The 17,027-nt window shown below is 40.9% G+C and overlaps 1 protein-coding gene across 1 annotated transcript in view; it reads left to right on the forward strand.

The window, feature by feature from the left end:
• LOC147019683 (sodium-coupled neutral amino acid symporter 2-like) overlaps positions 1 to 17,027 on the forward strand; it is a 170,531-nt gene that overhangs the window by 14,974 nt on the left and 138,530 nt on the right. The window contains exon 2 of the mRNA XM_085894324.1: positions 2,857 to 3,133. Coding sequence (XP_085750450.1) covers positions 3,029 to 3,133 — 105 coding nt within the window. The 5' untranslated portion in view covers positions 2,857 to 3,028. The remainder of the gene's footprint in view (positions 1 to 2,856; positions 3,134 to 17,027) is intronic.

A 17,027-nucleotide genomic window follows, 5' to 3' on the forward strand; every position in this document is an offset into this window, starting at 1 on the left:
ACGGAGCCGTTTCGGGAGAGTCGGCAGCCTGACGAAGCACAGGTGTGTTGTGTTTGGCCAGGAAACTCTGTATCAAATGTGAAGAATGGGTGGGTGCGTTATCGTGATGGAGCTGTCAATTGACCGCTGCCCACAGGTCCGGCCGTTTGCGTCGCACAGCATCACGAAGGCGACGCAGTACCTCTTGGTCGTACTCTTTGGTGATGGTTGTGCCGTGTGGTGCGTACTCGTGATGAACCACGCCACTGGAGTAAAAGAAGACGGTCAGCATGACTTTGACATTGCTGTGGACCTTCATTGCTTTTTTTTGGCCTCGGGGATGTTGGATGCTTCCATTGTGATGACTGGACTTGGTTTCTGGGTCGTACCCATAAACCTAGTTCTCATCGCCAGTGATCACTGTGTTGAAGTTGGGATCGCTGTTCACAGTCTCCAGAATGTCCTGTGTGATCTCCAAACGGAGTTGCTTCTGCTCGATCGTTAGCAACTTTGGCACGAACTTCGCTGAAATTCTCCTTAAGCCCAAATCCTCAGTCACAATGGAATGAACGGAGTCAATGCTGACGCCCGCCTCGTCTGCAAGTTCTCTGATCGTGATTCGACGATCCTGCATCAGCAGGGTCCTCACTTGGTCAATAACTATCTCATTTCGGGATGTTGAGGGCCTACCAGAACGTGCTTCACTTTCCACTGATGTGCGGCCATCTTTGAAGCGGTTGTACCACTCTTTTATCTGTGGTGGCCATTGCTTCGTTCCCGAAGGCCTGTTGAATCTTGCGGATCGTTTCCACTTGGGAATCGCCAAGCTTTACACAAAATTTGATGCAGTAGCGGTGTTCAAGTTTTCCCGCCATTTTGCCAAAAACAAAAATCCGACGGCGCTCACATACACTTCCTCACTCATCGGCGGTCTGTCGGCGACTGACAGCTTCTGCAGGCGGGAAAATATTCACGCATACGAATTAGGATCGCCTATATACGTGCACCAAACCACGCCTACTTCGCCTCATTTGTTTACGCACGAAAAATTAAGGTTGGATACTTTTTGAACACTGTGTGTGTGTGTGTGTGTGTGTGTGTGTGTGTGTGTGTGTGTGTGTGTGTGTGTGTGTGTGTGTGTGTGTGTGTGTGTGTGTGTGTGTGTGTGTGTGTGTGTGTGTGTGTGTGTAAATGTAAAAATATTGTTACGGATTTCAGAATCCGATCCGACGAATGCATAGAAACATCCAGGTCCTCAGATAGTTATTTCCCTAAATGCATGTCCAGGATAGACCTATCCCCATGTCTGGTGGGATTCTCAATGTGATGCGTCGAGAAGGGTAAAGAATAGATTCCCCTCTCTTATGGAAAGCTCCTTTTTCTCTTTACGACAGACATATTCACACAGGTGAGATAGCGTTAGCCCAGCGGAGGCTCAACGCCCGCTTTTTTCCATCAACGATGATGCCAGTTTCTTTCACCGACGCCGAGACCCGCCTTTTTCCATCGACGTTTGACACCCCGTTCAGCAGCTCTATGGATGCTAACTGGCTCTTTTTCATATCTGGCTGAACATTGAGATGATAATTGTTGTTGACGTTTTATGAGCACTTCACATTTTCGCTCGGTAATTCTGACAGATGGCTACTTTTTGCTGTTCGTCCAGCACCACAAACATGGCATCGTAAGCCAGCAATAATCGCGGGACGTGCGGGTTGTCACGGCAATGATTCGCAAATGAGGTGCGGTGGATTTGGCTGGAGTCTGTGCCCGAACGGACGGGCCGCCTATAAAAAAAAAAGGACGAGAGGTCCATTCTTGGCGGGTCAGTTTGTGAGTGAGTTGGTATCAGTCAGACGACTTTACCAGTCAGTGAGTCGGTGTCAGTCAGATGGCATTACCAGTCAGACGACTCTACCAGTCAGTCAGACGGCTTTTCCAGTCGGTCAGCGCCAGTGAGTTTGTGACCACCTCAGCTTCTCACAGCGCCTCAGCGTCTCAGCGTCTCACAGCGCCTCAGCGTCTCTCAGCGTCTCACAATACCTCAGCGTCTCACAGCACCTCAGCACTTCACAGTGGCTCACAGCTCCAAACAGCTGTTGCGGTTGTGGCTCATGGTGGCTCCTGGCGGTGGGTGATGCTCAGACTGTTAATGCTCCTTCTGCTCGAGACCTGCTCTTGGCATGCCTAATTCTTGGGGGTGACGTCAATTGGCGTTCAAGCCTGTTCGTGAGTGGGTGCACGGCAAGGCTGAGCGCTGGCAACGGTAAAGGCACGCTTGCACATTTCAGGATGTTTTTATTTGACGTACGACTTCTATTTGGTGAGCGAGACTATTTCTCTTCTCCCTCTGAATGATCTGCTGTGTACCCTTGTCTGTGTTTAATTGTTAAGTTAGTCAATCCCAGATAAGCATCTGCTCTTTGCAGGGTTTATTTTAAGGAAATTTTAGAACTGCACAAATCTTTGAAGCAGGTGCCATGGCCCAGTGTTTGAAATTCTCTGAGTCTGAGAAGCATTTGTAATGGCTTTTTTTTAACATTTTATAGATTTCAAGTTCCTTTGTATCCTTTGACAAGATACACAACAGAGGATGCCTCACTGGAGTCTATAAAATTAGTATCATTAGCTAAAAGTATAACTGTAAATATGCAAGTGCATTCAAAATGTGCAGAAATTTGGAACAACCTTGCTGTTCAAGTTTGGAACAAGTCTAACGTGTATAGATAGTGGATATCTCTGCTAGATTTTCAGTCCCTAATGGAATTTTCCAAGAATGGGATTGATGATTTTATTAATTTAGTAATGATTTTAGTAATTTCAAGTAATGTTCATTTCGTAAGAGTAATACTAGTATTTTTTTTTTGTTTGTTTCAGGTTGTCCAATATTCAAATTGAGTCAAATTTCACCCAAAAATGGAACCAAGAAACTGGTTGCAGTCTGCAAAGGAGAGAGGGGAAAGGGAAAATACTGACCCCCAGTACTACGAGTACACAGGTAAAGCCAGTGACAGAGCCCAAATCCAGCACAAGTTCCAGTGGACAGGACATGCCAACCACTGATCCTGAGGCCAGAACCAGTTCTAGTGGAGAACACATGCCAAAATTGTGGAAAGGGGAAGAAAATACCAAGGGAACTCCCGGTACTGAAAATGTAAGATGTATTAATTCACATCCACAGAAATGGGCGACATTACGTTCGTTGTGATTTATGCAGTAAAGACTTTGATACAGTCAAAAAGTTTACCTTTGAAGGCAAGATACCTTCCATTGCCATTTACACTGGCACAATTTACAGAGAATCTGTTTTAGAAGCCCATTTTAGTTCTGATGCCCATAAAGCTGTGTTGCTTCGGAAAAGATATGATGGCCTTTCAAAAACTCAGGTTATGAAAGAAACCCGATGGGTAAGGCTATTTCAAAAACTAATGAAGAGCTAGCAAATAAGAATGGCAGTTTGTTCATTCTTGTTTATGGAGATGGCAAAAAGCACACTTTATCTGCAAATTATTTTCCTATGAAAGTAGTGGTGAGCAGGAAGTCACAGTCTTTTAACTTTAATGATGACTCTAAAGGCCCGGTCACACCTTGACGTTTTAGCCAACGTATGCCGATTTTTGATTTTTTTTTTTTTCGAAAACGCTGGCACACGTTGAATACGTTATGGGTAAAGGCCCGGTCTCACCTTGACGTTTTAGCCAGCGATGGCAACGTGTTAAAATTTATGTAAAACGCTGGCTTACGTTGAACTTTTGATGTTTTTTTTTTTAAAGATTCGGACGTATTCATAGCGACTTGGTCTTATGTATAACGCATTGGTAACTACACAGAACGTTTCGTTGTGTTATAGATAACTTATACCAACGAATGCTGAACCTGTTGTCGGCCTACACAACCGATGCCCAACGATAGTCTAACTCAGGCATAGCGCGTTGCACGCATCGCCGACGATGTCGTGGCGTAGCCTATTAAAAGGCTGACACACAACGATTCAAATCATAACTGCCGTAGAAATGGAAGGGTCAAAATTGCGGTCACACCTTGGCGATCTTGCCAGCGTATGCCGACGTAACAAAAAGTGTGTCTAAAACGTTGGGGCACGTCGAATACGGTATGGGTAAGTTTGGTATGCGCGAGTAGAACGCTAAATATGCTATCATAAGTCGTAGTAAGTAGAGTACGTCAAGAAATTTTGAACATGTTCAAAATTTTACGACTTACTCGGCGTATGACACACGTTCGCATGCGATGGGGATAAGTTTTACACACGATATGTGGACGCTTACACACGTCCACAAACGCTACTTATAAGCTACTCATAAGTCGAAACGCGTCGCGGTAATGTCTTTTTTACGCGAAACTTATTTCTAACTTATGTTTGACGTGCTTTGAACCAATTCTTTACGTAGTTCCAACACACATCGACGTATGTAGACGTATTCCAATGACGTCTTCCGGTCGACAAAAAAAATAAATGAACGTGTTTCCAGGTTACAACTGCCATATAAAGACGTGTTCCCAGCGGTTTTGGGAATTGGTATATAAAATGGTGTTCATAAAAGGGGAACCCAACAGTGTTTTCGAGTCCTTTTTGAGTCGATGTCCATGTCAGCAGTAACAGTATCAGTATTACTATTAGTATTAGTATTAGTAGTAGTTTGTTCATGTTGGCAGTAGTAGGTGGGTGTGAGGGGGAGGGTGTGGGTTATGATGGATCGTCCTTGCGTCCGCGTGTCCACGGGTAGGTTCATAGGCTGCCACTCAACGATTTAAATGGCTGCATCTCCACTATTGAAAGTAGACGCTTGCGCTCAACAATTGGATTTTTTTTACACTCAACGAATTTTAAACGGTACCACTCAGCTAGTTTCATTGTTTACAATGAACGATTTAAATTGCTGTCACTCGCCTTTGTTTTTTTTTTGTTTTGTTTTGTTTTTTTGACGCTGGGGTTTGGAAATTTAAAACGTTTCTTCTGAACGTGTTAAAACGCTCAAACTCGACTATTTTAAATAGACGCTGCCGATGGACAATTGGAATCATAGCCAAGCTAGACATCGAAGTGTGAACATCCTCGTCATGCCGAAGAAAAGTTTGAAGAATGCTGCAAATAAGTGTCCTGGCGTGGCCGTGGACGCTGACGCAAGGACGATCCATTATACCGACGTCTTTCAGCCTATGAGTAACTTAAAAGTAACGTCTGTCGACGTGTGGTAACAATCGCGTAACGTGCCAACAACACGTTAATCATAGGTTGGAAATAAGTTTCGGGTGCTCTAAACACTACCTCGGCGTGTCTCAACTTATTATTAACTTACAAGTAGCACGTGTTGACATCTGTCAACGATCGCAGACCGTGCCTACAACTTGTGGCCAGCGTAGCGGAACGTGTGAGTCATACGCCGGCATACGTCGTGAAATTTCAAGCATGAAAAAATTTGAGGACAACCGAAAAGTACAACGTTTAAAGCCAACGTACAACGACGTATGGCAACGTACTACGACGTATGCCAGCGTGCTCTCAATGTTATCAAAACTTACCCATAACATATTCAACGTGTGCCAGCGTTTTAGAAAAAAAATTCAAAAATCGGCATACGTTGGCTAAAACGTCAAGGTGTGACCGGGCCTTAAGTTTTGATAACATTGAGAGCACGCTGAAAAACACTGCCATACGTCGTTGTACGTTGGCTTTAAACGTTGTACTTTTTGGTTGTCCTCAAATTTTTTCATGCTTGAAATTTCACGACGTATGCCAGCGTATGACTCGCACGTTCCGCTACGCTGGCCACAGGTTGTATGCACGGTCTGCGATCGTTGACAGACGTCAACACATGCTACTTGTAAGTTAATCATAAGTTGAGACACGCCGAGGTAATGTTTAGCGTACCCGAAACTTATTTCTAACCTATGATTAACGTGTTGTTGGCACGTTACGCGATCGTTGCCACACATCGACAGACGTTACTTTTAAGTTACTCATAGGCTGAAAGACGTCGGTATAATGGATCGTCCTTGCGTCAGCGTCCACGGCCACGGCCAGGACACTTATTTGCAGCATTCTTCAAACTTTTCTTCGGCGTGACGAGGATCTTCACACTTCGATATCTAGCTTGGCTATGATTCCAATTGTCCATCGGCAGCGTCTATTTAAAATAGTCGAGTTTGAGCGTTTTAACACGTTCAGAAGAAACGCTTCAAATTTCCAAACCCCAGCGTCAAAAAACAAAGGCGAGTGACAGCAATATAAATCGTTCATTGTAAACAATGAAAATAGCTGAGTGGTACCGTTTAAAAGTCGTTGAGTGTAAAAAAAAATCCAATTGTTGAGCGCAAGCGTCGACTTTCAATAGTGGGGTTTGAGCGATTTAGCACGTTCTATAGAAACGATTAAAATTTCCGAGTGCCAGCGTCAAAAAACAAAGGCGAGTGACAGCAATTTAAATCGTTCATTGTAAACAATGAAAATAGCTGAGTGGTACCGTTTAAAAGTCGTTGAGTGTAAAAAAAATCCAATTGTTGAGCGCAAGCGTCTACTTTCAATAGTGGAGATGCAGCCATTTAAATCGTTGAGGTTATCATTTAAATCGTTAAACGCAAGGACGATCCATCATAACCCACAACCTCCCCCTCACACTCACCTACTACTACTGGCAACATGAACAAACTACTACTACTACTAATACTAATACTGATACTGATACTGTTACTGCTGACATGGACATCGACTCAAAAAGGACTCGAAAACACTGTTGGGTTCCCATTTTATGAGCAGCATTTTTATATACCAATTCCCAAAACCGCTGGGAACACGTCTTTATATGGCAGTTGTAAGCTAGAAACACGTTAATTTTTTTTTTTTGTCGACCGGAAGACGTCATTGGAATACGTCTACATACGTCGATGTGTGTTGGGACTACGTAAAGAATTGGTTCAAAGCACGTCAAACATAAGTTAGAAATAAGTTTCGCGTAAAAAAAGACATTACCGCGACGTGTTTAGACTTATGAGTAGCTTATAAGTAGCCTTTGTGGGCGTGTGTAAGCGTCCACATATCGTGTGTAAAACTTATCCCCATCGCATGCAGAACGTGTGTCATACGCCGAGTACGTCGTAAAATTTTGAACATGTTTAAAATTTCTTGACGTACTCTACTTACTACGACGTATGATAGCGTACTTTAGCGTTCTACTCACGTATACCAAACTAACTCATACCGTATTTGACGTGCCCCAACGTTTTAGACACATTTTTCTTAGGTCGGCATACGTTGGCAAGATCGCCAAGGTGTGACCGCGATGTTGACACTTCCATTTCTATGGCAGTTATGATTCGAATCGTTATGCATCAGCCTTTTAATAGGCTACGTCACGACATCGTCGGCGATGCGTGCAACGCGCTATGCCTAAGTTCGACTATCGTTGGGCATCGGTTGTGTAGGCTGACAACAGGTTCAGCATTCGTTGGTATAAGTTATCTATAACACAACGAAACGTTCTGTGTCCGTTACCAATGCGTTATACATAAGACCAAGTCGCTATGAATACGTCCGAATAATTTAAAAAAAAAACATCAAAAGTTCAACGTAAGCCAGCGTTTTAGATACATTTTAATACGTTGCCATCACTGGCTAAAACGTCAAGGTGTGACCAGGCCTTAAGGAGGCAAAACTTGCAATATGTCTCACCTGTTAGCCACCTGGAGATGCTAAAGTGTGTTGTGGAAGCAGACAGTGCCTCGCTTTCAAAAAAGATAGAACAGTCCATAGCAATATCCCTTAGATGCGATGGGTCATTTGACCGAACTCAGCTCGACAAGATCTTTGTGATGGCAAAGGTAGTTCGCAAAACTGGTGAAGATGAAACGGTGTTCTTAGTTGCAGCAAAACCTGATATAACTGGCGCACAAGGACATTTTAATGCAGTTAAGACGGCCTGCAAAAACACAGTTGGTGAACCCACTACAGAATATATTTTTCAAAATATGTCATCAATAGTAACTGATGGAGCCAGTGTTGATACTGGAGAAAGAAATGGTCTGTGGACAGTATTTGATTCCTTTGACTCTGAAATCCCAAAACTGAAAATCTGGTGTGCTGTTCATTGCACTCGGTTAGCTTGGAAGTCAGTCACGGATCTCGTGTCCGAAGTAAGCCACTTGCTGCAGAAACTAAGTGGATTGTCAAGCTTTTTCACACCTCTGGTCTGAGAACTCGACAACTGAAATAATTAGCCAGTACAAATGTTCTCGCATGTCGGTTCCTTCCAAAAGTATTTGAAGTTCGTTGGAGTGAGTACCGTACACATTTTCCCTGGTGAATTCTGTTCTCGAATAATGGCATGAATTAGTACTTTATATGCAACAGCCTCACGACAAACAAGCCGAAGGATTTGAAACTCTCCTGACAAACAAAACCAACCTAGAATTGCTTGCATTTATAGCTGATGTGCTGGCAGTGTTTTCAAGATTTCAGAAGAAAATACAATCTGATAATGTCACACTTTTCGACATTCAACGAGAGGTGACACTTGTGAAGACAAGTATTAGCAGCCTCCAGAAGACACCTCTTTTAGGGGGTTGGGTGTCTAGTTTTCAAGCACAGTCACAGCTCATCGAAAGTGATGAGAGATCCTTCTATATGCTGAAAGGAATTAAGCTAACGAGTGATCAACTAAGGTGGAGAAGAGGTCATCTTTTTGTTACAGACAGACGCAATTTATTCGGCAATCAAGGTTGAGGTCACAGGAGCACTAAAATAATTTTTAACTCAATAGTTTGGCACTGACAATGAGTGTTTGGAAACTTTGGCTCCTTTTCTCAAATTTCAAAAGGATGCAAACCTAGAGGCAGTCCACAAACTTATGTGTCCAGATTTAGATCTTATAGCTTTGGGCATGGAGTACAATGATTTCACAGAGTCGGGGCAATTCTCTAACCTAACCCTGTCAAAAAAAATCAGCCAGCTTTTAGGTGCTTAGTATTTAAGGAGATCCGGATCGTGTATATAAAAGAGCCGAGTCCGAATATATAGGTTTTGTCTTCACAACAAGAAGAAGAACAACAACGCCGAGCGTTCTAAGAGCAGCGTTCGCTACGCGAGACGCTGCTAAAAAGATGTTTTTAGATATATGCTAGATACAACTTTGCAAATCTTGCATTTATGAAAGTTTCTCTGTTTTAGCCATCTTTTACCATGTACTGTTTGACACAAAATGAAATCAAAGTACAATTCAGCATGTGTAAGACTAAAATATATATATATATATATATATATATATATATATATATATATATATATATATATATATATATATATATATATATATATATATATATATATATATATATATACACACACACAGTGTTTTAAGTTTTAACCATCTTAGTATTTGACAAAAAATTTCAGACAAAGTACTAATGAGCATACATTTGTGTATGTAAAATTAAAAATATACTTCTCGTCATATAAACAGTAAATCAAGGGGGCATTCCATGTCAAGTGTACACACCCTCCTGACATTAATACCTCATTTTCTCCCCATATGTTGGTCATTTATTTACTTGGGTGAAAAAACTCAAAATACCAACTTTTCGACGTGTAGGCCCATCGGGGCCCGTTTTAGGGGCCACCCAAATTTGGGTGCCCCCTGCTGCCCCACAATCTTCCAGAGGCCATATCACAGGTTGTAGTGGTCCGATTTGGCTGATCTTGGTCTCAAAATGCTCGTAAAAGCGAGATCTTTCGAATCATGTAAAGTAAAATCACTCCGAAACAGTAATTTAAAAAGTTGGAGTTTGGGGCGCCCTTTGATCTTTGGCCTCCGCTCCCCAGCCAAACCGATGGTCCTGATTTTTTTTGTGTGAGAATACCCCTTCATATACTTCAACACCTCAGCATAAATGAAAATGGGATCTCAATGGGTTCAAGTGTGATGATGGTTTTATTGTTCGGGGACTCGGGCGCTGGATACAATACGCCACAATACATAGTACAATATTTGAACACAAGACTTCCAATACACTATATCAGTATATTGTACATTAATTTTCCACATGCAGGAACTGGAAGCGATACTAGTACGAGTAAGAGTTTTTCCTAGCATATTATAGTCAAGATTTTTTGCCAACCAATGTTTTACTAACCTCCGCCATCGAAGATGGATGGAGGTTACTGTTTTCACCCCTTTCTGTTTGTTACTTACGAAATCTAAAGATTTCGTAAGTATATTGATGACTTCCGTTTCTGTTTGTTTGTTTGTTACTTACGAATTCTAAAGATTTCGTAAGTATATTGATGCCTTCCGTTTCTGTTTGTTTGTTTGTTTGTTTGTAGACACGATAACTGGAGAACGGAAGAAGCTACCAATGTCAAATTGCACCACGTGATTCAGGAGGGTGATGGCTAGTGCTGATTATATTTTGGTCAAAATCGGTCAAACGTCAAGGTCACAGTGAGGTCAAACATCCAAAACATTCGATTTTTGATGGTTTGGTACAGAATCATCGTAGAAACTTCTAGTTTGCGTTGCTACCTTCCGAGAGACAGCTTTTATTAGACAAGGTCAGAGGTCAAGTTGACGATTTCGTAAGTACCAGTCTATGACTGCTTGTTTTGTTTGTTTGTTTGTTTGTGAACAGTATTACGGAAAAACTCCTCGACGGATTTCGATGAAACTTTGTGGGGGGATTAGGTATGGTCCATGGATCATGCCACCAGATTTTGGACTTGTCCAAAATCCAATATGGCCGATATGGCGGCCATTTTGAAAAATATTTGATTTTTTTTGCATTTCTCCATGTTTTAAGTGATTTTCAACCCCCCCCCCCCCAAAAAAAACTTTTTCTTCAACAAAATTTCGATTTTTTTTATTTTTTTTATTTTTTTTTTTCATTTCTACATGTTATAAGTGATTTCCAACAAAAAACATGCCAAAATTATAATTGCGGCTGATTTTGGAACTTCAGGTTGATATACCCACGTAAAATCAATTTCTGTCTCAAGGAATCTAGCTAGTTATGACGAATGAATTGAGTATGTAAAAGGGAAAGTTGCAAACTATAACTCTGTGAGCACTGTTGACGTCAAATTGAATGAATAGGATATCAGGTTCACTTGAGTGACCTAGCAGTATTGGCGGGGAGGTTTTGCACTCTACAGAGTGCTCCCCCTCTAGTTTGACAGCTGTGTTTCTTTTTTACTGATTGTGTCGGTTCTCACTGTAGCAGTTTTTGGTTCTACGGAAAGAAGTACAGGGTGCCCCTAAAAAAATGACATCATTTGAAACTTGAATATCTAAGTAACTACATGTCCCAGGCAAACGAAAGTAAATCGGCTTCATGTTGAACAATAAAAGATTTATTTCTCAAAATTCGAACAAGAGATTCAGAGGGATGTATATTTTATAACCGTTTTCTCAAAACTTCACAAATGTTCAATATGCGCACCGCCTGTGACACGACACACGTCAAGTCGGTGGTCCAGCTCCTGCCAAACACGTTGTAGCATGTCTTGCGTAACATTCTCCATCGCCCCAGTGATTCTCTGCTTAAGTTCCTCTCGGCTTGTAGGAAGAGGGGGGGATATAGACCAGTCCTTTCACATGGCCCCATAGAAAAAAATCACAAGGTGTCAAGTCAGGTGAACGTGGTGGCCATTTCAACAGCACATTGTCATTATCACTGGCATGCCCAATCCATCTTCCTGGTAGATTCTCATTAACATAAGAATTAAACATTCAACTTAGTTAGTTTTTACACATTTTGTTAAAATTTGAGATAATTTGAGCAAGAATTAGATGTTATTAGACTGCGAAATGATGTCATTTTTTTTAGGTACACCCTGTATATCAGAAATGTCTAAAAGGCAGTGATCTTCAATGTCAGGAAAAAAGAAACTATTTGCAGGCCCGTTTGGATGAAGAAATTTCACTTTCATTTCATGAGTGTCCTGAAAGGCTTCCATGATGCAGGCAAGCCACCATTTTCCATCATAGTGCACTGTGACATAACCTGAGAGTTTCCCGTTAAAAGTTGGTGTAGATTTTGAAATAGCTGACTCGATACGGTGTTCCTCGCTAAGGCTGAATTCGCGTACTTGAAGAGCAGTTTCAGAAATAAGGATGAAAGCATGAAGTTTTTTTTTGAGTTCCAGCTATGGTTTTGGCCGTTTTTAACCTTTCTTCCAGATTTCGTTCTTCCTCGTCATACGCCTCTTGGATCCCGTAACCGAACTTCATTTCATTCAAATCATTTTCAGCAAAGGCGAAAAGATCTTTTGGAGAAATAATTTGACTGTCGTAAGGTCTACGCAGGCTCTCACATGTTGCTTCTCATTGGACTGTACCTCCCACGCCATCTGAAGGGCCCTTGTCATGACTTGTGGCAAAAAATGCCATTCTGCGTCAATACCATGCTCTGATTTGTGACGATATAAGTTTATGAAGGCTTTGCAATTCTTATATTGGCCAGTGCAACCGTTTGAGAAATGGTAAAGTTTCTTTACATTTCCAAAGCTAGATTTCAAGTGTTCAATGAGCATTCTTTGGAAGAGGTGGACTGAGACAATGTCGTGAGTATTGCATTCTGATGTAATCGTGAACGAATCGTGGTTTAATTTGCCATCATCCGATTTGAAATAGTAAACCCAGGGGTGAATTGTCGCTTGAGAGCAGTTCCAATGGAATCCTTGGGCCGCATCCTGTACGACAAACGAATAGTTCTCTGAGAAGTCTCTAATAATGACAAATTCTCCTTCACCGATTTCGTCTTTCTTATTTTTCAGAAACTGATATTGCGCCTTGGCAATGAAGTCGTGTCTCACTAATTTCACCGCGCGTTCACAGAATTGATTAATGAATTTTTCCAAAGGCAGGACCATGGAGCTTTGTTCAGATCTGTCGGTGGATGTCCACCATTTAAACTGAATTTCATCAATATCCTCGAGTTCATAAGCACTCAGTAGCTCGGTTTTTAAGTCTTCAATTGATGGGCGACTTTCGCAAGTTCTGAAATAACATGCTGGTTGTGCTGGGTTACAAACTATGCATGCTATCACATGATGATAGCGAGGAAGTTCGGCTATCTGTGGCATTTTGGAACCAAACATAATGAGTTTCACATTTTAATGTATCCTACATACACATACACTGTGCACCGCCTGAACCGGCCAGGACACACTCCGAGAGAGGGAGCATGGCGAACTTCGCGAATCCAACTTTCAAGCCAGGGTTCTTCTCTTTGAATTTCTGAAACAGTTTCTTGAGATTGTTTAGTACCAGGCACTTTTGAATTTTGTCTTTTCCATGTTCATTCCTGACCACCACACAGACCTTTTTCCCCGGCATTATTCGGCTGACTTCATCACTTCGGTAAAATTCGTTTATGGCGGATTTCACTTTGTCAGGCAATATATTACCCTGTTTGGGATTTGGAGACGATAGCTCATACCATTTTCTTTCTCTAAATTTTTGGCTTGCACAGCCATTCTTTGGGAGCAACTGAATTCACTCATCATCCCTCTGATGCTCATATTCCTAGCAAATATTGTCAGTATACGTATTTGCTCTGAACGGCTCGAAACAACGTATTTTTCTTTCAGGCTTTTGATCACCTCTGGCATGCAGTTTTCATCACATTTTGACGCTGTATTTTGTGTTTTCTCCGCAGTGCTTGGTCCAGCAACTAGTTCTAATTTCTTTCGCACAGAATCTTCCACTTTACTTTGCTTTTCAGGAACGTACCCTGGGTTCCTTTCTGCCTTTCGTTTGACGAATGGGCTTTTGCCTATCATCGATAACGACTGGTTTCATAGGTCAACTTCTGCTTCTCGCTCAAAAACCTCCTCGTCCTCATCTGTCGAAATATATTCTGCAATGCCTTCGATAGTACCTTCTGATGATAATTTCCAACTGGTCGAAGATGATTCTTCAATACGCTCTGGTGACAACTGAGTTTTTTTTTCTGCACGAAGTACAAAGTCTGTCATCTTTATTTCACCTTTGAAGAAAATTTCATCAACATATCATTTCACACATTGCGAAGATCTTTTCGTTGTTTCGTTTTATGGCAGCTGAACGGATCGCAACAGTATTTTCGGAACTCCTTTCGATCTTCAGTCGCCATGCTTACTGCAAAATATGCAAAAACTGAGATTATCCCATTTATAACTTAATTCGATGATTGTTATACAAAAAATGTACACTTAAAAATCAATAGACACAATAGGCAGAATAATGTTTCGCAACTGATGCAAAAAAAATATATATATATATACACACATATATATATATATATATATATATATATATATGTATATATATATATATATATATATATATATACATATATACATATATACATACATATATACACACACACACATATATATGATGATTGTCAATTTCAGACATAAAGTCGCCTGCCAGCAGGTGACGTCATTGGAACGGTGACTGCAAACGTCGCCCAATGTCTAATCAAGAATTAGTGATATGTGGACCCCGAACAATAAAACCATCATCACACTTGAACCCATTTAGATCTCATTTTAATTTATGCTAAGGTGTTGGAGTATATGAAGGGGTATTCTCACACGAAAAAATTGGGATCATCGGTTTGGCTGGAGGGCGGGGGCCCAAGGTCAAAGGTCGCCCCAAACTATAACTTTTTGAATGACTGTTTCGGAGTGATTTTACTTTACGCGCGCGATTCGAAAGATCTCGCTTTTATGAGCATTCTGATACCAAGATCATCCAAATCCAACCACTACAACCTGTGATATGGCCACTGGAAGATTGTGGGTCAACCGGGGGTGCCCAAATTTGGGGGGAGGGCTAAAATGGGCCGATGGGCCCCCAGGTCTGAAAATTGACACATAATGTTTTACCGTGGATACAAACACTTGCACAAAAAGAGTGAAATCTGAGACAATTTGTCAAAATTTCGCTGAAAATGTGCACGTGACATGGAACGCCCCAATTTATAAAAGCTCTTTTTAACCACTGATTGATTGATTGACTGACTGAAAGACTGTTATTAAAGATCAGTGCCTTCTGGGTGACGTAGAAAGCTGAAATTTTGCGTATCGATGGACATCAAAGCTGGTACACTGGAAAAATTCACAGAATCATCGGACAACATCCATGAATGAAAACATAAATAAACTGGAGGGGGAGCACTCGGTAGAGTGCAAAACTTCCGCCGCCAATAGTGCTGGGTCACTTAAGTGAACCTGATATCCTATTCATTGTCGGTCAAAACGGATCAGACTCTACTGAACCACGATTGAATAAACTAAACTAGATCGACGTGCATGGAGAAATGTCCAAAAAAAAAAATCGGAATTTTTTTGAAAAAAAAGTTGAAAATTTTTTTTTTTCTCTAACAAAATTTTTTTGGGTGGGAGGGGGTTGGAAATCACTTAAAACATGCAGAAATGCAAAAACAATTCAAATATTTTTCAAATAAAATCGAAATTTTTTTGAAAAGAAGTTGCAAAATTTTTTTTTCTTTAACAAATTTTTTTTGGGGGTTGGAAATCACTTCAACATGTAGAAATGCAAAAACAAAAATGCAAATATTTTTTCAAAATAGCCGCCACAGCGGCCATATTGGACTTTGGCCCAAGTCCAAAATCTAATGGCATGATCCTTCGACCATACCTAATCCCCCCACCAAGTTTCGTCGAAATCCGTCCAGGAGTTTTTGCGTAATACTGTTCACAAACGAACAAACAGACAGGGGTGAAAACAGTAACCTCCGTCCATCTTCGATGGCGGAGGTTAACTCGAAGGGCACTTGGTAAAGCTCATACCTCAGTTCTGTAATGCCCCATCCACGATAACATTTCTGGCCCAATACATTTTTAGCTCGCCTGTTTGAAGAACAGAGAGCTACAGCGATACCCCCGGCCTGAGCGTCATCGTGAGCGTCAGCGTCAGCGTGAAAATGTTAAATTTTTTTGTATTACGGAAAAACTCCTCGACGGATTTCGACGAAACTTGGTGGGGGGGTTAGGTCTGGTCCAAGGATCATGCCATTAGATTTTGGACTTGGACTCTTTCGAATTATGTAAAGTAAAATCACTCTGAAACAGTAATTTAAAAAGTTGTAGTTTGGGGCGCCCTAACAAATCGCCCCCCCCCAAAAAAAAATTGTTCGAGAAAATGTTTTTTTTTTGCATTTCGAGAAAAAAAATTTTTTTTTGCCATTTCTCCATGTTTTAAGTGATTTCCAACCCCCACCCCGCCAAAAAAAAATTTAGAGAAAAAAAATTTTCTGCAACTTTTTTTTCAACAATTTTGATTTCTTTTTTTTTGCAATTCTACATGTTTTCAGTGATTTCCAACCCCCCCCCCACCCCCCAAAAAAAAATGTTGGAGAAAAGAACTATAACTCTGTCAGCACTGTTGACATCATATTTAATGAATAAGATATAAGGTTCACTTGAGTGACCCAGCAGTATTGGCAGCGGAGGTTTTGCACTCTCCCGAGTGCTCCCCCTCTAGTTTCCTTTCTAATGTTTTTATCTACCACTTTTTTATACGCCCGATATATATATATATATATATATATATATATATATATATATATATATATATATATATATATATATATATATATATATATATATATATATATATATATATATATATATATATATATATATATATATATATATACACACACACACACACACACACACACATCGGGGCGTATTATGTGATTCTGTCTGTCTGTCTGTCTGTCTGTCTGTCCGTCCGTTCCTGTCCACACTCTAACTTTCACGTTTCATATTTGGTACATCGGTACAGACTGTGGAGACGGTGTGTAGCGACATACGTTCGTCATCTAAAGTGGTTGCCATGGCAACCAGGATGCTGTTTTCCATGTAGTAGCACAATTCTGTATATACCTTCTTGTTACGGCGTATATTGTGCTCACTTGCGCTCTTATTACTGATTACAATGTAAAAATACATATATTGCTTTATAATTATACTTCACTGCAATGCTTTATAAAAAATATTACTTATTAGACTCGTCTTTTAAAAA

This window comes from Eptatretus burgeri, chromosome 9 (genome assembly GCF_056783735.1).
Source record: "Eptatretus burgeri isolate ZD-2024b chromosome 9, Ebu_testis_v1, whole genome shotgun sequence".
Lineage (NCBI taxonomy): Eukaryota > Metazoa > Chordata > Myxini > Myxiniformes > Myxinidae > Eptatretus > Eptatretus burgeri.